General features: G+C 43.7%; 1 protein-coding gene across 4 annotated transcripts in view; it reads right to left on the reverse strand.

Annotated features, from left to right (window-relative positions):
• washc5 (WASH complex subunit 5) overlaps positions 1–24,786 on the reverse strand; it is a 205,763-nt gene that overhangs the window by 73,675 nt on the left and 107,302 nt on the right. For all 4 annotated transcript variants that reach the window (XM_072268302.1, XM_072268303.1, XM_072268304.1 and 1 more), the window contains 3 exons: positions 24,202–24,312; positions 16,689–16,829; positions 2,732–2,812 (listed from right to left, as the gene is read on the reverse strand). In XM_072268302.1, the coding sequence (XP_072124403.1) occupies positions 2,732–2,812; positions 16,689–16,829; positions 24,202–24,312 (333 nt within the window). The remainder of the gene's footprint in view (positions 1–2,731; positions 2,813–16,688; positions 16,830–24,201; positions 24,313–24,786) is intronic.

Consider the following 24,786-nt stretch of genomic DNA (forward strand, 5'->3'; position numbering starts at 1 on the left):
TTCAGAGGAGGTTCACAAGAAATATTCCAGGAAGGAGAATGTTACAGCTTTATAGGACCCTGGTCAGATCCCACTTGGAGTACTGTGCTGTACAGGAAGGATGTGGAAACTATAGAAAAGGTGCAGAGGAGATTTACAAGGATGTTGCCTGGGTTGGGGAGCATGCCTTATGAGAATAGGTTGAGTGAACTCGGCCTTTTCTCCTTAGAGCGATGGTGGATAAGAAGTGACGTGACAGAGGTGTAGAAGATGATGAGAAGCATTGATCGTGTGGCTGAAGTGACTAACATGAGAGGGCACAGTTTTAAGATGCTTGGAAGTAGGTACAGAGGGGATATCAAGGGTAAGTGTTTTTTTTATTATATAACGCAGAGAGTGGTGAGTGCGTGGAATGGGCTGCCGGCGACGGTGGTGGAGGCCAGTGGTGCAGTTCTGGCACATCTTTAAGAAAAAAGCCAAAATAAACAAGCTAATTAATTAGGTGCCATCCAAGGTGATTTGAGTATCTCAGAAACAGCTGATCTCCTGGGATTTTTACGCACAACAGACTCTGAAGTTTACAAAGAATGGTGCCAAAAACAAAAAAACATCCAGCAACCAGCTGTTCTGTGAGCAAAAACATCTTGTTAAATCCACCCGCTTGGATACTTTATTGTTTTTGACACCATTCTTTGTAAACTCCAGAGTGTGCTGTGCGTAAAAATCCCAGGAGATCAGCTGTTTCTGAGATACCCAAGTCACCCTGGGCGGCACCTAATTAATTAGCTTGTTTATTTCAGCTTTTTTCTTAAAGATGTGCCGGACGCACTCTGGTGCGCTCCGGCTAGCACTGCACCACTGGTGGAGGCAGATTCGATAGGGTCTTTTAAGAGATTCCTGGACAGGTACATGGAGCTCAGAAAAATAGAGGGCTATGGGTAACCCTAGGTAATTTCTAAAGTAAGTACATGTTTGGCGGAGCATCGTGGGCCGAAGAGCCTGTATTATGCTGTAGGTTTTCTATGTTCTATGTTAATTTAAGAGGAGCGTTTGACGGCTCTGGGTCTGCACTTACTGGAGTTTAGAAGAATGAGAGGATGGATCTCACTGAAACCTATCGGATATTGGAAGGCCAAGAGAGAGTGAATGTGGAGAGGTTGTTTTTTTCTCTAGTGGCTCAATCGGGAACCGGGAGGCATAGCCTCAGAACAGAGGGACTTCAATTTAGAATGGTGATGAAGAGAAGTTTCTTTAGCAGTGGGAGGGGGGTGGGGGGTGAACCTGTGGATTCATTGCCACAGATGGCTGTGGAGGCCAAGTCACTGGGTATACTTAAAGCGGCAGTTGATAGCTTCTTGATTAGTCAGGGCATCAAAAGTGATGGGGAATGAGATTGAGAGGGAATATAAATCAGCCATGATGGAATGGCAGAGCAGACTCAATGGGCCAAATAGCCTAATTCTGATCCTATGTCTTATGGTCATACAAAGACAAGTAACCTAGCTATGGAACTTTAAAGTTCAAAATAAATTTCTTTTCAGAGAATACACAGTATATGTCACCATATACTGCTCAGCATTCCTTTACTTGCGGGCATTCACAGTAGAACAAAAACATACAATAGAATCTATGAAAAACCACACAAAAACTGATAAACAACCAATCTGCAATTGATAGGTAGCACTAAGAACATGATTTGTAGAGTCCTTGAAAGTGAGTGTATGGGTTGTGGAGTCAGTCCAGTCCTCAGGTGACTGAAGGTATCCATGCTGGTTCAGGAACCTGATGTTTGAAAGGTGCTTGGGTGCATTATCTAATCACAACACATTCTTGCAAGAATGAGAGGGTGGGAATTTTATGGGGAGAGGAGAGGGGGAGGCAAATGCCAGACACTGAAATTATCACAAGCTCACATTTTATACTTTCCTGAAGCTGCTTTTAACCACATGCACATAAATGTCTGCATATTGACTTTTCCTGCCCACTTCCTTGATTCCTGGAAACAATCAGCTGAAACAATACAATTATCTCAGCTTCACTTACTCAAGACAAGTAACAGCACTAACAGAAGGCACATGGAAATAAGAGGGAGGGTATAACATCAACTATTTTTCAAATCAAGTTAGAATTGCATGTTATGAATATTTTCTGAAGAAATCATGCAATAGAACATTCCAAATAGTAAATTTCAATTTAAGAAAAGTGATAAGAATAGAAATTAATCAGCCACGAAACAGATTTAAACTGATTCTTGATGACTAAATGGAAAATAAAAGTTTGCAATTAGACAGTTCTGCAACTATATTAGAACTGCAAAATACACACAACCGCCTACTGAATATTATTTTTGAGAAAGCCAAATGTAACGGTGGTATAGTAGTGTAGTGGCTAGCAAAATGCTTTACAGTAGCAGTGACCCGGGTTCAATTACCATCAGCTCCTGTGAGGGGTTTCTGCATGCGCCCTGTGACCATGCTGGTTTCCTCCCACAGTCCAAAGATGTACTGGTTAGTAGGTTAAATGGTCAATGTAAATTGTCCTGTGATTAGGCTAGGGCTAAATTGCAGGATTGCTGGGCGGCAGGCTTTGAAGGGCTAGAAGGATATATTCCACACTGTTTCCAATAAATAAATAGTCTCATAGAGTCATGGAAAAGTACAGCCTATCTAGTCCGTGCCAAGCCGTTTAAACTGCCTACTCCCATTGACCTGGAAAAAACTTCATTCTCCACTGGGACAACAGCACCGCTTACCTTGATAATGCCAACAAGGGTCGTTTTCATCATGAGAATGCCTTCAGTGAAAATTGATATTGCATGAGTAAGCCTGGCAACCTACAGAGAAAAATGAATGCAAATTACTAGTGAAGCAAAAAAAAAAAAAATTATTAAGCAACAAACATCAAAGTTGCTGGTGAACGCAGCAGGCCAGGCAGCATCTCTAGGAAGAGGTACAGTCGACGTTTCAGGCCGAGACCCTTCTAGGACTAACTGAAAGAAGAGTTAGTAAGAGATTTGAAAGTGGGAGGGGGAGGGGGAGATCCAAAATGATAGGAGAAGACAGGAGGGGGAGGGATGGAGCCAAGAGCTGGACAGGTGATTGGCAAAAGGGATATGGGAGAATCATGGGACAGGAGGCCCAGGGAGAAGGAAAGGGGGGGGGTGCAGAAACCCAGAGGATGGGCAAGGGGTATAGGCAGGGGGACAGAGGGAGAAAAAGGAGACTGAGAGAAAGAATGTGTGTATATAAATAATGGAAGGGATACGAGGGGGAGGTGTGGCATTAGTGGAAGTTAGAGAAGTCAATGTTCATGCCATCAGGTTGGAGGCTACCCAGACAGAATATAAGGTGTTGTTCCTTCAACCTGAGTGGGGCTTCATCTTTACAGTAGAGGAGGCCGTGGATAGACGTATCAGAATGGGAATGGGATATGGAATTAAAATGTGTGGCCACTGGGAGATCCTGCTTCCTCTGGCTGACAGAGCGTAGGTGTTCAGCAAAACGATCTCCCAGTCTGCATCAGGTCTCGCCAATATATAGAAGGCCACATCGGGAGCACCGGACGCAGTATATCACTCCAGCCGACTCACAGATGAAGTGTCGCCTCACCTGGAAGGACTGTCTGGGGCCCTGAATGGTGGTAAGGGAGGAAGTGTAAGGGCATGTGTAGCACTTGTTCCGCTTACGCAGATAAGTGCCAGGAGGGAGATCAGTGGGGAGGGATGGGGGGGACGAATGGACAAGGGAGTCGCGTAGGGAGCGATCCCTGCGGAAAGCGGGGGGGTGGGTGGAGGGAAAGATGTGCTTAGTGGTGGGATCCCGTTGGAGGTGGCAGAAGTTACCAAGAATAATATGTTGGACCCGGAGGCTGGTGGGGTGGTAGGTGAGGACCAGGGGAACCCTATTCCTAGTGGGGTGGCGGGAGGATGCAGTGAGAGCAGATGTGCGTGAAATGGGGGAGATGCGTTTGGGAGCAGAGTTGATGGTGGAGGAAGGGAAGCCCCTTTCTTTAAAAAAAGGAGGACATCTCCCTCGTCCTGGAATGAAAAGCCTCATCCTGAGAGCAGATGCAGCGGAGACGGAGGAATTGCGAGAAGGGGATGGCATTTTAACTTTCTTTTGGTGTTTAACCACGATTACTGGTATCAAAAGCACAAGTGGTTTCAAATTTGGATCGGGACTACAGAGAGGTGTGGGAGCTGAATTCTGAAGGCAGGCAGTTTTTTAAAAAACTTCTTCGAATGCAAGAAGAACAAGACTGCGCAGGTGCGTGACGTAACAGGACAGTGCGGAGAGTTTAAAAAGGAGACCACCCTATACAGCGGGCAGCGGAGTGAGCCGTAGCAGAGTGTAGGGCTATGGCTTCAACGGGCTTCAGCGGTAAATGGGAAGAAGCGAGAGCGAAGCACCAACATTTTTTTTTCTCCCCCCCCACCTTTCGTGAATCGGCCCGGACAGACAGGAACAGCAGGTCTCTCACAGCTAATGGTACGAGCTAACAGTTTAAAAAGTTTGTCTGTTTGGCGAGGTAAGTAGGTGAGTAGACTTATTTTTCCTGTTTCATTCCTGTAGAATTACAAACCCCATTTTCAGAAAAGTTGGGATATTTTCCAAAATGCAATAAAAACAAAAATCTGTGATATGTTAATTCACGTGAAACTTTATTTAACTGACAGAAGTACAAAGAAAAGATTTTCCAAAGTTTTACTGACCAACTTAATTGTATTTTGTAAATATACACAAATTTAGAATTTGATGGCTGCAACACACTCAACAAAAGTTGGGACAGCGTTAAAATAAGATTGAAAGTGCACAGAATATTCAAGTAACACCAGTTTGGAAGACTCCACATTAAGCAGGCTAATTGGTAGCAGGTGAGGTATCATGACTGGGTATAAAAGTAGCGTCCATCAAAGGTTCAGTCTTTGCAAGCAAGGATGAGTCGTGGCTCACCCCTTTGTGCCAAAATTCGTGAGAGAATTGTTAGTCAGTTCAAAAGGAACATTTTTCAACACAAGATTGCAGAGAATTTAGGTATTTCAACATCTACAATACATAATATTGTGAAAAGATTCAGAGAATTCAGAGACATCTCAGTGCGTAAAGGGCAAGGTCGGAAACCACTGTTGAATGCGTGTGATCTTCGAGCCCTCAGGCGGCACTGCCTAACAAACCATCATGCTACTGTGACAATTATAGCCACCTGCGCTCGGGAGTCCTTCAGAAAACTATTGTCACTCAACACAGTCCGTCGCTGCATCCAGAAATGCAACTTGAAACTATATCATGCAAGGAGGAAGCCGTACATCAACTCTATGCAGAAACGCCGGCGAGTTCTCTGGGCCCGAGCTCATCTCAGATGGACTGAAGGACTGTGGAACTGTGTGCTGTGGTCAGATGAGTCCACATTTCAGCTAGTTTTCGGAAAAAACGGGCGTCGAGTTCTCTGTGCCAAAGATGAAAACGACCATCCAGATTGTTATCAGCGAAAGGTGCAAAAGCTAGCATGTGTGATGGTATGGGGGTGCATCAGTGCCCACGGCATGGGTGAGTTGCATGTATGTGAAGATACCATTGACTCTGAGGTGTACATTAGGATTTTAGAGAGACATATGTTGCCATCAAGGCGACGTCTCTTCCCGGGACGTCCATGCTTATTTCAGCAGGACAATGCCAGACCACATTCTGCACGGGCTACAACAGCGTGGCTTTGTAGACACAGAGTGCGTGTGCTTGACTGGCCTGCTGCCAGTCCAGATCTATCTCCTATTGAAAATGTATGGCGCATCATGAAGAGGAGAATCAGACAACGGAGACCACGGACTGTTGAGCAGCTGAAGTCTTATATCAAGCAAGAATGGACAAAATTTCCAGTTGCAAATCTACTACAATTAGTATCCTCAGTTCCAAAACGATTAAAAAGTGTTATTAAAAGGAAAGGCGATGTAACACAATGGTAAACATGCCTCTGTCCCAACTTCTGTTGAGTGTGTTGCAGCCATCAAATTCTAAACTTGTGTATGTTTACAAAATACAATTAAGTTGGTCAGTAAAACTATTGAAAATCTTTTCTTTGTACTTTTGTCAGTTAAATAAAGGAATTAACGTATCACGTGAATTAACGTATCACAGATTTTAGTTTTTATTGCATTTTGGAAAATATCCCAACTTTTCTGGAAATTGGGTTTGTAGATAGTATGCCTGCAGGGTTAGTGCTTTGTTCAGGGTGTCAGATGTGGGAATCCTGGGAGACCTCCAGCCTCCCTGATGGCCACATCTGCACCAGGTGCACCGAGATGCAGCTCCTCAGAGACCGTGTTAGGGATCTGGAGCTGCAGCTTGATGACCTACTGCTTATCAGGGAAAGTGAAGAGGTGATAGACAGGAGCTGCAGGGAGGTAGTCATCCCTAGGCTACAGGGGTCAGAAAACTGGGTGACTGTCAAGAGAGGGAAGGGAGATGCCTGAGTAGTGGAGAGCACCCCTGTGGCTGTCCCCCTCAGCAACAAATATCTTGTTCTGGATACTGTTGAGGGGGATGACCTGACAGGGGACGCCCACGGTGACCGGGTCTCTGGCACTGAGTCTGGCGCTGTTGTGCAGGAGAAAGGAGGGAGAAGAGGAATGCGGTAGTCATAGGGGATTCCATAGTCAGGAGAATGGACAGGAGATTCTGTGAGCCGAATAGAGATACCCGCATGGTGTGTTGCCTCCCAGGTGCCAGGGTATGGGATGTCTCGGATTGGGTCCAGAATATTCTTAAGGGGGAGGGTGAGAAGCCAGTTGTCTTGGTACATGTTGGTACCAATGACATTTATAGGACAAAGGAGGAGGTCCTGAAGAGAGATTTCTGGGAGTTAGGAAGGGAGCTGAGAAGCAGGACCTCCAGGGTAGTAATCTCAGGATTGCTACCTGTGCCATGTGCTAGCGAGGGCAAGAATAGTAGGATCAGGCAGATAAATGCGTGGCTGAGAGACTGGTGCAGGGGGCAGGGCTTCAGATTCTTGGATAATTGGGATCTCTCCTGGGGGAAGTATGACCTGTTCAAAAAGGACAGGTTACACCTGAACCCGAAGGGGACCAATATCCTGGCGGGAAAGTTTAATAGAGCTGTTAGGGAGGGTTTAAACTAATTTGGCAGGGAGATGGGAACCGGAATGATAGAGCGGAGGAAGGGGAAAACAGAAATAAACCTAAGATAGTGAGCAGTAAAGATGTCAGGAAAGTCAGGCAGGTGATGGGGCAAATTTGTAGCCATTGGGATGAGTTGCAGTGCAATAAAGTTGCAGTGAAATCACAGCGAAAAGTATCAAATACTGGTCTTAAGGTGTTACACTTAAATGCACGCAGCATAAGGAATAAGGTGGATGATCTTGTCGTACAGCTACAGATTGGCAGGTATGATATTGTGGCCATCACTGAGACCTGGCTAAAGGATGCATGTCTCTGGGAGCTGAACATCCAAGGATACATGGTGTATTAGAAGGATAGGAAGGTAGGCAGAGGGGAAGCCGTGGCTTTATTGGTAAGAAATGATATTAAATCATTAGAAAGAGGTAACATAGGATCGGAAAGTGCAGAATCTTTATGGGTTGAGCTAAGAAATCGCAGGGGTAAAAGGACCCTGATGGCAGTTATTTATAGGCCTCCAAACAGCTGCAGGGATGTAGACTACAAATTACAACTGGAAATAGAAAAGGCTTGTCAGAAGGGCAGTGTTATGATAAATTGTGGGGGATTTTAACATGGGAGTGGATTAGGAAAATCAGGTCGGTACTGGATCTCAAGAGAGAGAATTTGTAGAATGTCTGCGAGGTGGCTTTTTAGAACAGCTTGTTGTTCAGCCCACTAGGGGATCGGCTGGACTGGATTGGGTATTGTGTAATGAACTGGAGGTGATTAGAGAGATTGAGGTGAAGGAACACAACATAGAAAATAGGTGCAGGAGTAGGCCATCCGGCCCTTCGAGCCTGCACTGCCATTCAGTATGATCATGGCTGATCATCCAACTCAGAACCCTGTACCAGCCTTCTCTCCATACCCCCTTATCCCTTTAGCCACAAGGGCCATATCTAACTCCCTCTTAAATATAGCCAATGAACTGGCCTCAACTGTTTCCTGTGGCAGAGAGTTCCACAGATTCACCACTCTGTGTGAAGAAGTTTTTCCTAATCTTGGTCCTAAAAGGCTTCCCCTTTATCCTCAAACTGTGACCCCTCATTCTGGGCAACCCCAACATCGGGAACAAACTTCCTGCATCTAGCCTGTCCAATCCCTTTAGGATTTTATACGTTTCAATAAGATCCCCCCCTCAATCTTCTAAATTCCAATGAGTATAAGCCGAGTTGATCCAGTCTTTCATCATATGAAAGTCCTGCCATCCCAGGAATCAATCTGGTGAATCTTCTTTGTACTCTCTCTATGGCAAGGATGTCCTTCCTCAGATTAGGGGACCAAAACTGCACACAATACTCCAGGTGTGGTCTCACCAAGGCCTTGTACAACTGCAGTCGTACCTCCCCGCTCCTGTACTCGAATCCTCTTGCTATGAATGCCAGCATACCATTCGCCTTTTTCAGTGCCTGCTGTACCTGCATGCCCACTTTCAATGACTGGTGTATAATGACACCCAGGTCTCGTTGCACCTCCCCTTTTCCTAATAGGCCCCCATTCAAATAATAATCTGTTTTCCTGTTTTTGCCACCAAAGTGGATAACCTCACATTTATCCACATTAAATTGCATCTGCCATGAATTTGTCCACTCACCTAACCTATCCAAGTCACCCTGCATCCTCTTAGCATCCTCCTCACAGCTAATACTGCCGCCCAGCTTCGTGTCATCCGCAGACTTGGAGATGCTGCATTTAATTCCCTCATCCAAGTCATTAATACATATTGTAAACAACTGGTGTCCCAGTACTAAGCCTTGCGGTACCCCACTAGTCACCACCTGCCATTCGGAAAAGGTGCCGTTTATTCCCACTCTTTGCTTCCTGTCTGCCAACCAATTCTCTATCCACATCAACACCTTACCCCCAATACCGTGTGCTTTAAGTTTGCACACTAATCTCCTGTGTGGGATCTTGTCAAAAGCCTTTTGAAAATCTAAATATACCACATCCACTGGTTCTCCCCATCCACTCTACTAGTTACATCCTCAAAAAATTCCATGAGATTGGTCAGACATGATTTTCCTTTCACAAATCCATGCTGACTTTGTCCGATAATTTCACCGCTTTCCAAATGTGCTGTTGTCACATCTTTGATAACTGACTCTAGCATTTCCCCCCCACCGATGTTAGGCTAACCGATCTATAATTCCCCGGTTTTTCTCTCCCTCCTTTTTTAAAAAGTGGGGTTACATTAGCCACCCTCCAATCCTCAGGAACTAGCCCAGAATCTAAAGAGTTTTGAAAAATTATCACTAATGCATCCACTATTTCTTGGGCTACTTCCTTAAGCACTCTGGGATGCAGACCATCTGGCCCTGGGGATTTATCTGCCTTTAATCCCTTCAATTTACTTAACCCCACTTCCCTACTAACATGTATCTCAATCAGTTCCTCCATCTCACTGGACCCTCCGTCCCCTACTATTTCCGGAAGATTATTTATGTCCTCCTTACTGAAGACAGAACCAAAGTAGTTATTCAATTGGTCTGCCATGTCCTTGTTCCCCATAATCAATTCACCTGTTTCTGTCTGTAGGGGACCTACATTTGCCTTAACCAATCTTTTTCTTTTCACATATCTATAAAAGCTTTTACAGTCAGTTTTTATGTTCCCTGCCAGTTTTCTCTCATAATCTTTTTTCCCCTTTCCTAATTAAGCCCTTTGTCCTCCTCTGCTGAACTCTGAATTTCTCCCAGTCCTCAGGTGAGCCACTTTTTCTGGCTAATTTGTATGCTTCTTCTTTGGAATTGATACTACCCCTAATTTTCCTTGTCAGCCATGGGTGCACTACCTTCCCTGATTTATTCTTTTGCCAAACTGGGATGAACAATTGTTGTAGTTCATCCATGCGATCTTTAAATGCTTGCCATTGCATATCCACCGTCAATCCTTTAAGTGTCATTTGCCAGTCTATCTTAGCTAATTCACGTCTCATACCTTCAAAGTTACCCTTCTTTAAGTTCAGAACCTTTGTTTCTGAATTAACTATGTCACTCTCCATCTTAGTGAAGAATTCCACCATATTATGGTCACTCTTACCCAAGGGGCCTCTCATGACAAGATTGCTAATTAACTTTTCCTCATTACTCAATACCCAGTCTAGAATAGCCTGCTCTCTAGTTGGTTCCTCGACATGTTGGTTCAAAAAAACCATCCCGCATACATTCCAAGAAATCCTCTTACTCCGCACACTTACCAATTTGGTACACCCAATCTATATATAGATTGAAGTCACCCATTATAACTGCTGTTCCTTTATTGCACGCATTTCTAATTTCCTGTTTAATACCATCCCCAACCTCACTACTACTGTTAGGTGGCATGTACACAACTCCCACCAGCGTTTTCTGCCCCTTAGTGTTATGCAGCTCTACCCATATCGATTCCACATCCTACCAGCTAATGTCCTTCCTTTCTATTGCGTTAATCTCCTCTCTAACCAGCAATGCTACCCCACCTCCTTTTCTTTCATGTCTATCCCTCCTGAATATTGAATATCCCTGAATGTTGAGCTCCCACCCTTGGTCACCCTGGAGCATGTCTCTGTGATCCCAACTATATCATATTCATTAATAACAATCTGAACTCTTAGGAGGCAGTGATCATAACATGATTGAGTTCATGGTGAAATTTGAAAAAGAGAAGCTGAAATATGATGTGTTGATATTTCAGTGGAGTAAAGGAAATTACAGTGGCATGAGAGAGGAACTGGCCAAAGTTGACTGGAAAGGGACACTGGCGTTAAAGACGGCAGAGCAGCAGTGGCTGGAGTTTATGCAAGAAGTGAGGAAGGTGCAAGACAGGTATATTCCAAAACAGAAGAAATTTTCGAATGGAAAAATGATGCAACCGTGGTTAACAAGAGAAGTCAAAGCCAAAGTTAAAGCAAAAGAGAGGTCATACAAGGATGCAAATATTAGTGGGAAGACAGAGGATTGGGAAGTTTTTCAAAGCTTACAAAAGGAAACTAAGAAGGTCATTAAGAGGGAAAAGATTTACTATGAAAGGAAGCTAGCAAATAATATCAAAGAGGATACTAAAAGCTTTTCAAGTATATAAAGAGTAAAAGACAGGTGAGAGTAGATATAGAACCGATAGAAAATGATGCTGGAGAAATTGTAAAGGGAGATGGCGGAGGAACTGAACGAGTATTTTGCATCAGTCTTCACTGAGGAAGACATCAGCAGTATACTGGACACTCAAGGGTGGCAGGGAAGAGAAGTGTGCGCAGTCACAATTACGAGAGAGAAAGTACTCCAGAAGCTGAATAGTCTAAGGGTAGATAAATCGCCGGGATCAGATGGAATGCACCCTCGTGTTCTGAAGGAAGTAGCTGTGGAGATTGCGGAGGCATTATCGATAATCTTTCAGAAGTCGATAGATTCTGGCATGGTTCCAGAGGACTGGAAGATTGCAAATTTCACTCCGCTATTTAAGAAGGGGGCAAGGAAGTAAAAAGGAAATTATAGACCTGTTAGCTTGACATCGGTGGTTGGGAAGTTGTTGGAGTCGATTGTCAAGGATGAGGTTACAGAGTACCTGGAGGCATATGACAAGATAGGCAGAACTCAGCATGGATTCCTTAAAGGAAAATCCTGCCTGACAAATCTATTACAATTTTTTTGAGGAAATTACCAGTAGGCTAGACAAGGGAGATGCAGTGGATGTTGTATATTTGGATTTTCAGAAGGCCTTTGACAAGGTGCCACACATGAGGCTACTTAACAAGATAAGAGCCCATGGAATTACGGGGAAATTACATACGTGGATAGAGCATTGGCTGATTGGCAGGAAACAGACAGTGGGAATAAAGGGATCCTGTTCTGGTTGGCTGCCGGTTACCAGTGGTGCTCCACAGGGGTTCGTGTTGGGTCCGCTTCTTTTTACATTGTACATCAACGATTTGGATTATGGAATAGATGGCTTTGTGGCTAAGTTTGCTGACGATACGAAGATAGGTGGAGGGGCCGGTAGTGCTGAGGAAACGGAGAGTCTGCAGAGAGACTTGGATAGATTGGAAGAATGGGCAAAGAAGTGGCAAATGAAGTACAATATTGGAAAGTGTATGGTTATACACTTTGGCAGAGGAAATAAACGGGCAGACTATTATTTAAATGGGGAAAGAATTCAAAGTTCTGAGATGCAATGGGACATGGGAGTCCTCGTACAGGATACCCTTAAGGTTAACCTCCAGGTTGAGTCGGTGGTGAAGAAGGCGAATGCAATGTTGGCATTCATTTCTAGAGGAATAGAGTATAGGAACAGGGATGTGATGTTGAGGCTCTATAAGGTGCTGGTGAGACCTCACTTAGAGTACCGTGGGCAGTTTTGGTCTCCTTATTTAAGAAAGGATGTGCTGACGTTGGAGAGGGTACAGAGAAGATTCATTAGAATGATTCCAGGAATGAGAGGGTTAACATATGAGGAACATTTATCCGCTTTTGGACTGTATTCCTTGGAGTTTAGAAGAATGAGGGGAGACCTTATAGAAACATTTTGAATGTTGAAAGGCATGGACAGAGTGGATGTGGCAAAGTTGTTTCCCATGATGGGGGAGTCTAGTACGAGAGGGCATGACTTAAGAATTGAAGGGCGCCCATTCAGAACAGAAATGTGAAGAAATTTTTTTAGTCAGAGGGTGGTGAATCTATGGAATTTGTTGCCACAGGCAGCAGTGGAGGCCAAGTCATTGGGTGTATTTAAGGCAGAGATTGATAGGTATCTGAGTAGCCAGGGCATCAAAGGTTATGGCGAGAAGGCGGGGGAGTGGGACTAAATGGGAGAATGGATCAGCTCATGATAAAATGGCGCAGCAGACTCGATGGGCTGAATACCCGACTTCTGCTCGTTTGTCCTATTGTCTTCTGGTCAAATTCCTCTCCAGAGTTCTAACTGTAAACAAAGTCAACTGCATAGTGAAGGTAGGTGGAGCATGGTCAAACATGACATTAAATGGGAAGGTTCTGCATGCCACCCAATCAGGTCATGCCATACTTAATTACATTCAGGTAGTATAAGAACAGAATGCAAAATATAATATTCCATTCACACAGAAAGGTTCAAAGGTTCAAAATAAATTTATCAAGGTACATATAAGTCACCATGCACTACCTTGAGATCTATTTTCTTGCAGGCATGCACAGTAAAAGAATTATTTATTTAGTTAGAGATATGAGGACCGGACCCTGCCAGCCCAACAAACCGTACTAACTAGCAACCCAACCATTTATCCCCACCTTAATCACGGAACAATTGAGAATAACCAATTAACCTACTAAATGGTACGTCTTTGGACTGAGCAGGGAAACCAGAGCACCTAAAGGAAATCCACACATTCACAGTAAGGACGCAAAAACTTCTTATAGACAACAGCAAAATTGAACTCTGAACTCCGACACCCCAAGCTGTCGCACTAACCATGATGCTACTCTTATGTCATAAATAATCAGCGAAAAACTACACTCAAATAAAGACTTACAAACAACCAATGTGCAAAAGACAAACTGTGCAAATAATGATAATACTGATAATAACAGACAAGTTAGAAAAGCATTTAATTGGAGTGAGGGGAATTACGAGGCTATCAGGCAGGAAATTGGAAGCTTAAATTGGAAACAGATGTTCTCAGGGAAAAGTACGGAAGAAATGTTGCAAATGTTCAGGGGATATTTGTGTGGAGTTCTGCAGAGGTACATTCCAATGAGACAGGGAAGTTATGGTAGGGTACAGGAACCGTGGTGCACAAAGGCTGTAATAAATCTAGTCAAGAAGAAAAGCTTACAAAAGGTTCAGAGAGCTAGGTAATGTTAGAGATCTAGATGATTATAACACTAACAGGAAGGAGCTAAAAAAGGAAATTAGGAGAGGAAGAAGGGGCCATGAGAAGGCCTTGGTGGGCAGGATTGAGGAAAACTCCAAGGCATTCTACAAGTATGTGAAGAGCAAGAGGATAAGACGTGAAAGAATAGGACCTATCAAGTGTGACAGTGGGAAAGTGTGTATGGAACCGGAGGAAATATTCACCATGGAAAAGTATCTTGGTGATTGTAGTGATGACTTGCAGCAGACTGAAATGCTTGGCATTGTAGATATTAAGAAAGAGGATGTGCTGGAGCTTTTGGAAAGCATCAAGTTGGATAAGTCAGCGGGATCAGATGAGATGTACCCCAGGCTACTGTGGGAAGCGAGGGAGGAGATTGCTGAGCCTCTGGCGATGATCTTTGAATCATTAACGGGGATGGGAGAGGCTCCAGAGGATCGGAGGGTTGCGGATGTTGTTCCCTTATTCAAGAAAGGAAGTAGATATAGCCCAGGAAATTATAGGCCAGTGAGTCTTACTTCAGTGGTTGGTAAGTTGATGGAGAACATCCTGAGAAGCAGAGTTTATTAACATTTGGAGAGGCATAATATGATTAGGAATAGTCAGCATGGCTTTGCCAAGGGCAGGTTATGCCTTACAAGCCGAATTGAATTTTTTGAGGATGTGACTAAACACATTGATGAAGGAAGAGCAGTAGATGTAGTGTATATGGATTTCAGCAAGGCATTTGATAAGGTACCCCATCGAAGGCTTACTGAGAAAATAAGGAGGCATGGGATCCAAGGGGACATTGCTTTGTGGATCCAGAACTGGCTTGCCCACAGGAGGCAAAGAGTGGTTGTAGATGGGTCATATTCTGCATGGAGGTCAGTGGCCAGTGGTGTTCCTCAGGGATCTGTTCTGGGACCCTTACTCTTCATGATTTTTACAAAATGACCTGGATGAGGAAGTGGAGGGATGGATGGGTGAGTAAGTTTACTGACAACACAAAGGTTGGGGGTGTTGTGGATAGTATGGAAGGCTGTCAGAGGTTACAGCGGGACATTGACGATGCAAAACTGGGCTGAGAAGTGGCAGATGGAGTTCAACCCAGATAAGTGTGAAGAGGTTCATTTCGGTAGGTCAAATATGATGGAAGAATATAGTATTAATGGTAACACTTGGCAGTGTGGAGGATCAGAGGGACCTTGGGGTCCGAGTCCATAGGACACTCAAAGCTGCTGCGCAGGTTGACTCTGTGGTTAAGAAGGCATACGGTGTATTGGCCTTCATCAATCGTGGGATTGAGTTTAAGAGCCGAGAGGTAATGTTGCAGCTATACAGGACCCTGGTCAGACTCCTCTTGGAGTACTGTGCTTATTTCTGGTCGCCTCACTGCAGGAAGGACTTGGAAACCATAGAAAGAGTGCAGAGGAAATTTACAAGGATGATGCCTGAATTGGGGAGCATGCCTTATGAAAACAAGTTGAGTGAACTTAGCCTTTTCTCCTTGGAGTGACAGAGGATGAGAGGTGACCTGATAGAGGTGTATAAGATGATGAGAGGCATTGATCGTGTGGATAGTCAGAGGCTTTTTCCCAGGGCTGAAACGGTTGCCACAAGAGGACACAGGTTTAAGGTGCTGGGGAGTAGGTACAGAGGAGAAGTCAGAGGTAAATTTTTTTACGCAGAGAGTGGTGAGTGCATGGAATGGGCTGCCGGCAACGGTGGTGGAGGAGGATACGATAGGGTCTTTTAAGAGACTTTTGGATAGGTACATGGAGCTTAGAAAAATAGAGGGCTATGGGTAAGCCTAGTGCCTCGTGCCTAAGGTTGGGACATGTTCGGCACAACTTTGTGGGCTGAAGGGCCTGTATTGTGCTGTAGGTTTTCTATGTTTCTAAATCAATAAATAACTGATTAAACAATGCTGAGAACACGAGCTATGGTCTTTGAAAATGTGTCTGTAGGTTGTGTTCAGTAATCAGTTCAGATATGAGGTGAGTGAAATTCAAGAGCCTAATGGTGCAGACAGACAAATAAGGTGCAAAAGCTACAAGAGGTAGATTGGGAGATCAAATGTTCAATTTTTAGAACATGAGATGACTGATCATAATGCAAATAAAGCCGACCTTGAGCCTGGTGCCCTAAGGACTTTATATCATCTCCCCAACAGGAGAGGGGAGAAGAGAAAAATAATTGGGTTCGGAAGAGTTGTTGATTATGCTGGCTGCTTTTCTGATGCAGTGGGGTCTGCAGATAGAGTCAATGGAAGGACAGACAGACAGGAAGCTTTAAATACAACAGCTGAATTGTTAATGTTACATATTGCACCGAGCAAGAAGGACAGCAGAGCAGAATGATTAACCATTTTTACTAAGTCACGTTAACCAAAGTACACGCTGCACAACTTACAGTGTGGGAGCGATAACTGGGACCGCTGTGAAAAAAAAGCATGACTGCATGCTGAAAAATGTGTGCAAAATGAGAGCCTCGTACATGTATGAAGGCCCAATCAACTCATCGCACGATCAATCAGCTGCAATCACACTAGTCACATTCTTGTGAATAATCCAATACTGTTCAGTTAATACTAAGAACACAGCTTTTAAAAAAGCATTTACATTTTTGACTCTCCCTGTTCCTGGCCTTTTCCCACCAGTGGGCTACACCAACTGAGCAATTGCCTGTGTTTGGCATTAATGCCTTTTGCACTTCCTGCCCATGAGGCTCCCTTACCTCATATCTGGCATCCAGCTGGGCATAATCCTTCAGCTTGTCTTTATCCAGTCGGGTTGGTACTTCCATAATGTTGTGTGTCTGGAGTTTGATAATCTTTGCCAAGGATCGAAACATGCTCTCTGGAATGATCTGCAAGACCTACATTACAGAACAAAAATATTTTTAATTTTGAAAAATAGAGGTCATAGATTAAGGGTGAAAGGCAAAATGTTTTAAGTGGAACCTGATGGAGAACTTTTTCACTAGGAGGGTGGTGCAAGTGTGGGACGAGCTGCCAGTGGACGCAGGTTTAATCGCAACATTCAAGAGAAGTTTGGGTAACTACATGGATGAAAAGGGTATGGAGGGCAATGGTCCAGGTGTGGGTTGATGGGATGAGGCAAAATAACAGTTTGGCATTGACTGGATGGGCCAAAGGGTCTGTTTCTGTGCTGTAGTGTTCCATGGCTTTAACATCTCAGTCAGGGCAGCTCAATTAGTTAAATGTCAAAGGCCATTTGTACAAAGTAATGCTGATGGATTTCACATTGCACTGTGACAATCAACATACAACCAGACCCAAGGTCAGGGTCAGGAACACTAGGGTAGGGTGCGGGAGTACCAAACATGGAGAAGTTTGAAGTTGCCGCCAGGATCCAGAAAATGGGCTGGATGTGTGACAGGAACAGAGGTTTGGATTGGGGTATGCCGTGGGTTAGGAATGTGGGCGAGTTCACATTCAAAGTTTCACAGAACTAGGGAGGGGCTTTGATGGCAAGGAGCCCAAATTCCTGACTACATGGACTTCAGTGGCAGGGAGGAGGGAGGGTATGGCATAATGATCAGAGGACGTGAATGGGAGCAAGAAGGGTCACAGAGTTTGAGGGTGTCAAAAAAATAGATAAGGAGCGGCAAGACAACAACAATTTAGATAGAGAAAGCAACGTTCCTGCAACAGGAAACAGCAAGGAGGGGGGAATGGCCAGACAGACATATGTGGAGGAGTTTTAGAGGTGCTGAAATGTGTATGGAGTACAGAAAGAGACCAGAAGGCAGGGTTACAGGCAGGCAAACCCTTTCAACAGCCCATGGTCTGCACGTAGAGACAAAGACAAAAGATATTAACAGCACATTGACATTGACAGAAGACATTGGAATACAAGCTCTACTGCCATTGGTATGGTTTGGATGGGACTGTCAAAGGTGCAGAGTCTGTAGATGGGGAAGAAGTTGTTAAGTGTATCCAGCAAGGTTTCTTAATTCAATATGTGGATGGGTCCAATGATGGAGGGGCTGTACTATACCCGGTGTTAGGTAATGAGCCTGATCAGGTAACTGACCATTCAGTGAGTGACCACAACTCCTTCACTTTCAGGGTAAGCTATAGATAAGCATAGGTATGGTCCTTGTGGGAGAGTTTTAAACTGAAGTAGGACAAATTACGAGGACATTACTAAGAAGCATTAATTGGGAGTGCCTTTTCTCTGCCAAGTCCACATCAGACATGTTCCATTTTCCCATTAGAAGAAAGGACAGAGATGCAAAGAAAAGAGAACCTTGAATATCCAAAGAGGTGATGAATTTAGTCAAGAAGGAAAAGGAAAAGTACGTAAAGCTTCGGAAGTTAGGATCAAACGAAGCCAGAAACTAGAAAAGAACTAAAGAAAGTAATTAGGAAAGCCAGCAGAGCCCATGAAAAGTCCTTGGCAAGTAGGATTACGATGAATCCTAAGGCATTCTATACATACATCAAGAGCAAGAGGATAACTAGAGAGAGGGTGGAACCACTCGAGGATAAAGGGGGGAAACATTTATTGGATGCGGAGAATGTGAGTGAGGTACTGAATGAGCACTTTGCTTCATTATTTACTAAAGAAAAGGATATGGAGGACCAGGAGATCAGTGCTGAGTGTATAAATATGGTCAAGGAGGAGGAAGTGTTGGGCCTCCTAATGAGTATTAAGGTGGACAAGTCCCCACAGTCTGATGGGATTTACCACAGGTTATTGCAGGAGGCAAGAGATGAGATTGTTGGGCCCTTAACCAGCATCCTTGTGTCCTCTCTAGCCACAGGCAAGGTCCTGGAGGACTGGTGAGTGGCTAATGTTGTACCTCTATTTAAGAAGGGAATAAGGGAAAGTCTTGGAAACTATAGACCAATGAGTCCAATGTAACTTGTAGGGAAATTGCTGGAGAAAATTCTTAGGGATAGGATATATGAGCATTTGGAGACTCATGGCCTAATTAGGGAGAACCAGCATGGCTTTGCGTGGGGCAGGTCATGTTTCACCAACTTGATTGAGATTTTTGATAAGGTGACAGGAGAGATGGATGAAGGTAGGACAATGAATGTTGTCTATATAGATTTTAGTAAGGCATTTGACAAAGTTCCTCATGGGAGCTAATCCAGAAAATTAAGATGCATGGGGTCTGCTGTGAATTGGCTGTTTGGATTCAGAACTGGCTTGCACATAGAAGTCAGAAGGTAGCGTTTGAAGGGACTTATTCAAGCTAGAGGTCTGTAATTAGTGGTGTTCCACAGGGATCTGTGCTGGGACCTCTGCTGTTTGTGATATATATAAATGATCTGGATGAAAATGTAGATAGTTGGGTTAGAAAATTTACGGACAATACTAAGATTGATGGAGCCGTGGGTAGTGTAGAAGACTGGCAAAGAATACAGCATGATATAGATCAGTTGCACATATGAGCAAAGAAATAGCAGATGGAGTTTAACCATGATAAATATGAGGTGTTGCACCTTGGTAGGGCAAATGAAAGGAGACAGTACACTGATAAGGGCAAGGTCCTTAACAATGCTGCTTAGCAGAGAAATCTTGGGATCCAACTTCATAGCTACTTGAAAGTGACCACACAGGCCAATAAGGTGGTTGAGAAGGCTTGTAGAATGCTTACTTTTATTAGTCGAGGCATTGAGTTCAAAAGTCAAGAGTTATGTTGCAACTTTATAAAACTCTGGTTAGGCCACATCTGGAGTATTGAGGCTCTAGTTGCCCCGCTATAGGAAGGATTTTGAGGCTTTGGAAAGGGTGCAGAAGAGATTTACCAGGGTGCTGCTGGTTTCGAGGGCACCTGCTACCACTTGAGGCAGGATAACCTTGGGTTGTTTTCCCTGCAGTGGCAGGGGCTAAGGGGAGAGCTGACAGAGGCAGGGAGTATCTGTTTCCTGATCCTAGAGGGTATGCAATGACTGTGAGAGGGGGTAGGTTCAAGGGGGATGTGAGGGGTAAGTTTATTACTCAGAGAGTGGTGGATGCCTGGAATACACTGCCTGGTATGGTGATAGAGGCAAATGCATTAGAGGCTTTTAAGAGATGTTTTAGGCATATGGATGTGAAGAAGATGGCAGGATATGGACATGGTGTAGGTAAGAGGGATTAGTACTTGGGTGCTTTTGATTCACTTTTTAGCTGCTTAGGCACATCATTTTATTAAGATCTCCCTTCAATCTTCTAAAGGCGTACAGACCCAAGCTGTTTACTGTCCATTGATAGGTCAGGAGAGGGGAAAATGGGATAGGTGATAGAACCATTACCTGGGGAATAAGCTAGGAAGCTGAGATGCAAGGACTTCAAATGAATGCAGCAGCAGATATCTCAAGATGTTAGTGAGGTCAAGGAAAGTGACACAATGAGACACCAGAGCTCAAGGCTGTCTTGACCAAGAGCGGGGGAAACATTTGACTTTCAATGCAAGGGGAAACAGAGGATGTAGAGATAAAGCAATGAGGGTGTAACATTAGTCAAAGTATGTATATCTTGCAGGCATTTACAGGAAAATAAAGAAATACTATAGTATTTGTGAAAATCTATCTATAATATGGACAAACAACCAATAATGCAAAAGAAAACAAATTGTGTAAATAAAACTGAGAACATGATTTGTAGGATCCTTGAAACTCACAATGGAGATTGACAAATCAGTTCTGATCTGAGATGAGTGAATTTATCCACGGCAGTTCAGGAGCCTGATGTTTATCGGGTAATAACTGTTCCTGAACCTGGTAGTGTGGGACCCAAGGCTCCTGTACCTCCTTCCTGGTTCCAGCAGTGAGGATAGAGAATGACTTGGATGGTTGGTGGGGGAGAACGGGGTCCCGGATGATAAATGTTGCTTTCTTGAGGTATCACTCCTTGTAGATGTGCTCAATGGTAGGGAGGGCTTTGGCTGCGATGGACTGAGCTGTATCCCACACTTTCTATAGAGTTTTTCCATTCCTCAGCATTTGTGCTTACACACCAGACTGTGATGCAACCAGTTAGGATACTCTGCACTGTGTATCCACAGAAGCACACGTTGGAAAAAGGGAGTTGGAACAAGGGAGTTGGAACAACGTCTGAGCAGAGACCAAGTGCTATTTGCTGCTGGTGCTGCAGATAAAGCTGCAACAACTAAAGGAGGTTATGGAAGATTACAGCGGTGTTCTGGCAGGACAGATTAGAGGGCTTGTCTATGGAGGCTATTTGGGTGGAATTGAGGAATGGGAAAGGTGCAGTAACTCTTATGGGGGTGTATTATAGACCACCAAATTTGTAAGGAGATAGCAGATATTAGTTGTAGGCACAAGGTTATGATTGTGGGAGATTTTAATTTTCCACAGATAGACTGGGAAGCCCATACTGTAAAAGGGCTGGATGGTTTGGAGTTTGTAAAATCTGTGCAAGATTTTTGAGGCAATACATTGAGGTACCAACAAGAGAAGGGGCAGTGTTGGATCTCCTGTTAGGGAATGAGGTAGGTCAGGTGACGGCGGTTTGTGTTGGGGAGCACTTCGGGTCAAGTGATCACAATGCTATTACTTTCAATATAATTATGGAGAAGGATAGATCTGGACCCAGGGTTGAGATTTTTGATTGGGGAAAGGCTAACTTTCAAGAGATGCGAAAGGATTTAGAAGGAGCGGATTGGGACAACTTGTTTTATGGGAAGGATGTAATAGAGAAATGGAGTAATTTAAAGGTGAAATTTTGATAGTACAGAATCTTTATGTTCCTGTTAGGTTGAAAGGAAAGGTTAAAAGTTTGAGAGAGCCATGGTTTTCAAGGGATATTGGAAACTTGGTGTGGAAAAAAACAGAGATCTACAATAAATATAGACAGCATGGAGTAAATGAGGTGTTCGAGGAATATAAAGAATGTAAAAAGAATCTTAAGAAAGAAATTAGAAAAGCTAAAAGAAGATATGAGGTTGCTTTGGCAAGTAAGCTGAAAATAAATCCCAAGGGTTTCTACCGTTATATAAATAGGAAAAGGATAGTGAGGGATAAAATTGGTCCCTTAGAGAATCAGAGTGGACGGCTATGTGTGGAGCCAAAAGAGATGGGGGAGATTTTGATCAATTTCTTTTCTTTGGTATTCACTAAGAGAAGGATATTGAATTGTGTAAGGTAAGGGAAACGGGTAGGGAAGTTATGGAAACTATGATGATTAAAGGAGAAGTAGTACTGGAGCTTTTAAGGAAAATAAAAGTGGATAGGTCTCCGGATCCTGACAGGATATTCACTAGGACATTGAGGGAAGTTAGTGTGGAAATAGCAGGGGCTCTGACAGAAATATTTCAAATGTCATTAGAAACGGGGATGGTGCCGGAGGATTGGCGATTGCTCATGTGGTTCCATTGTTTAAAAGGGTTCTAAGAGTAAACCTAGCAATTATCGGCCTGTGAGTGTGACGTCAGTGGTGGGTAATTGATGGAAGGTATTCTTAGAGATGGTATATATAATTATCTGGATAGACAGGGTCTGATTAGGAACAGTCAACATGGATTTGTGCGTGGAAGGTCATGTTTGACAAATCTTAATGAATTTTTTGATAAGGTTACTAAGAAAGTTGACGAGGGTAAAGTGGTGGATGTTGTCTATATAGACTTCAATAAGGCCTCTGACAAGGTCCCACACGGAAGGTTGGTTAGGAAGGTTCAATCGTTAGGTATTAATATTGAAGTAGTAAAATGGATTCAGCAGTGGCTGGATGGGAGACGCCAGAGAGTAGTGGTGGATAACTGTGTGTCAGATTGGAGGACGGTGTGTAACGGTGTGCCTCAGGGATCTGTACTGGGTCCAATGTTATTTGTCATATACATTAATGATCTGGATGATGGGGTGGTAAATTGGATGAGTAAGTATGCAGATGATACTAAGATAGGTGGAGTTGTGGATAATGAGGTAGGTTTTCAAAGCTTGCAGAGAGATTTAGGCCAGTTAAGAGAGTGGGCTGAAAGATGGCAGATGGAGTTTAATCCTGATAAATGTGAGCTGCTACACTTTGGCACGACTAATCAAAATAGGACATACATGGTAAATGGTAGGGCATTGAAGAATGCAGTAGAACAGAGGGATCTAGGAATAATGGTGCATAGTTCCCTGAAGGTGGAATCTCATGTGGATAGGGTGGTGAAGAAAGCTTTTGGTATGCTGGCCTTTATTAATCAGAGCATTGAGTATAGTATGTAATGTTGAAATTGTACAAGGGATTGGTGAGGCCAAATTTGGAGTATTGTGTACAGTTCTGGTCACCGAATTATAGGAAAGATGTCAACAAAATTGAGGGAGTACAGAGAAGATTTACTAGAATGTTACCTGGGTTTCATCTCCTAAGTTATAGAGAAAGGTTGAACAAGTTGGGTCTGTATTCTTTGGAACACAGAAGGTTGAGGGGGGACTTGATAGAGGTATTTAAAACTATGAGAGGGATAGATAGAGTTGACGTGCATAGGCTTTTTCCATTGAGAGTGGGGGAGATTCAAACAAGAGGACATGAGTTGAGAGTTAAAGGGCAAAAGTTTTGGGGTAACATGAGGGGGAACTTCTTTACTCAGTGAGTGGTAGCTGTGTGGAACCAGTTTCCAGCATAAGTGGTTGAGGCAGGTTCGATGTTGTCGTTTAAAGTTAAACTGGATAGATATATGGACAGGAAAGGAATGGAGGGTTATGGGCTGAGTGCAGGTCGGTGGGACTAGGTGAGAGTAAGAGTTCGGCATGGACTAGAAGGGCCAAGATGGCCAGTTTCCATGCTGTAATTGTTAGATGGTTATATGGAAAGTCAAACAAAACCATAATAAGCCTGGACAACCATATACGGCAGCTGATGTGGCTGAGCCATACCCAAGGACAGATGGTCAATCCAGTTACAGTATGTTCTCTTTAATGGCCCTCGCACTCAAGTGCTAAAATGAAACCACACAGGCTACAGTGATACTGCAGGTAGAACTGACAGGAGTGCAACAGCAGAGGTAGCTGAGCAGATAAGCAGATGGGAAGATGAGCTGTTCAGAGACAGAAGTTAAAGAATAAACACTTAAGTTGTTTGAAGCTTTAGATTCGGTCATTGGAAATAGTGAGAATGATGACGAATATGGGTTAGAAAAGTTTTATAGTGGGGAAGTTTAAAGAGAAAAAGATGCATATTGTATACATTTCTCTGACATTAAATGTACTTTGAAACCTTGTATTCAAACAGCAAGGTGATCTGGCATGAGTCAATACAGTTAATTTCAAATTTGCACTACTTACCTTTCTAACATAGGCAACTAGCTCTCCTGAGTAATACTGGGACACACTTAGAAGGTCAGGGCTGTTGGCCTGATTTATACGCATCAAAGGAAGATCAAGACCTGATGCCAACTGAAACAGAACAAAGTCAGTACAGTGTGAAGCAGCATGTTGTTAAACCTCGGCCAATCAACAAAACTACATTCCACTTGCAAAACTGTTCCTTTCAGATCCATTCACAAGACATGAGCATCATTAGCAAGGCTAATGTTTATCCCCCATCTTTCAATGTAGGAAGGGCTCTCAGAGAATGGAATTGAACATGATACGTTAGAGTTTCCTGCCATGACCCAGAAAGCAGCTCACCAAAAACACAAGAGATTATCGCGATCCAGAGCCACACACACAAAATGCATGAGGAACATGAGTCAAGCAACATCTAGTTTGTTCTTCTCTTTTCTGCCCACTCTCTCCTTCACTTTTTCCATTCCCCATTTTGATGACCCTCTCACCCCTCTTCTCACCTCCCTCCAGTTCCCTTTCTTCCCCTTCTTCCATGGACCACTGTCCTCTCTTATTAGATTCCTCCTTCTTCAGCCCTTTACC

The sequence above is a fragment of the Mobula birostris genome, chromosome 9 (genome assembly GCF_030028105.1).
Source record: "Mobula birostris isolate sMobBir1 chromosome 9, sMobBir1.hap1, whole genome shotgun sequence".
Taxonomy (NCBI): domain Eukaryota; kingdom Metazoa; phylum Chordata; class Chondrichthyes; order Myliobatiformes; family Myliobatidae; genus Mobula; species Mobula birostris.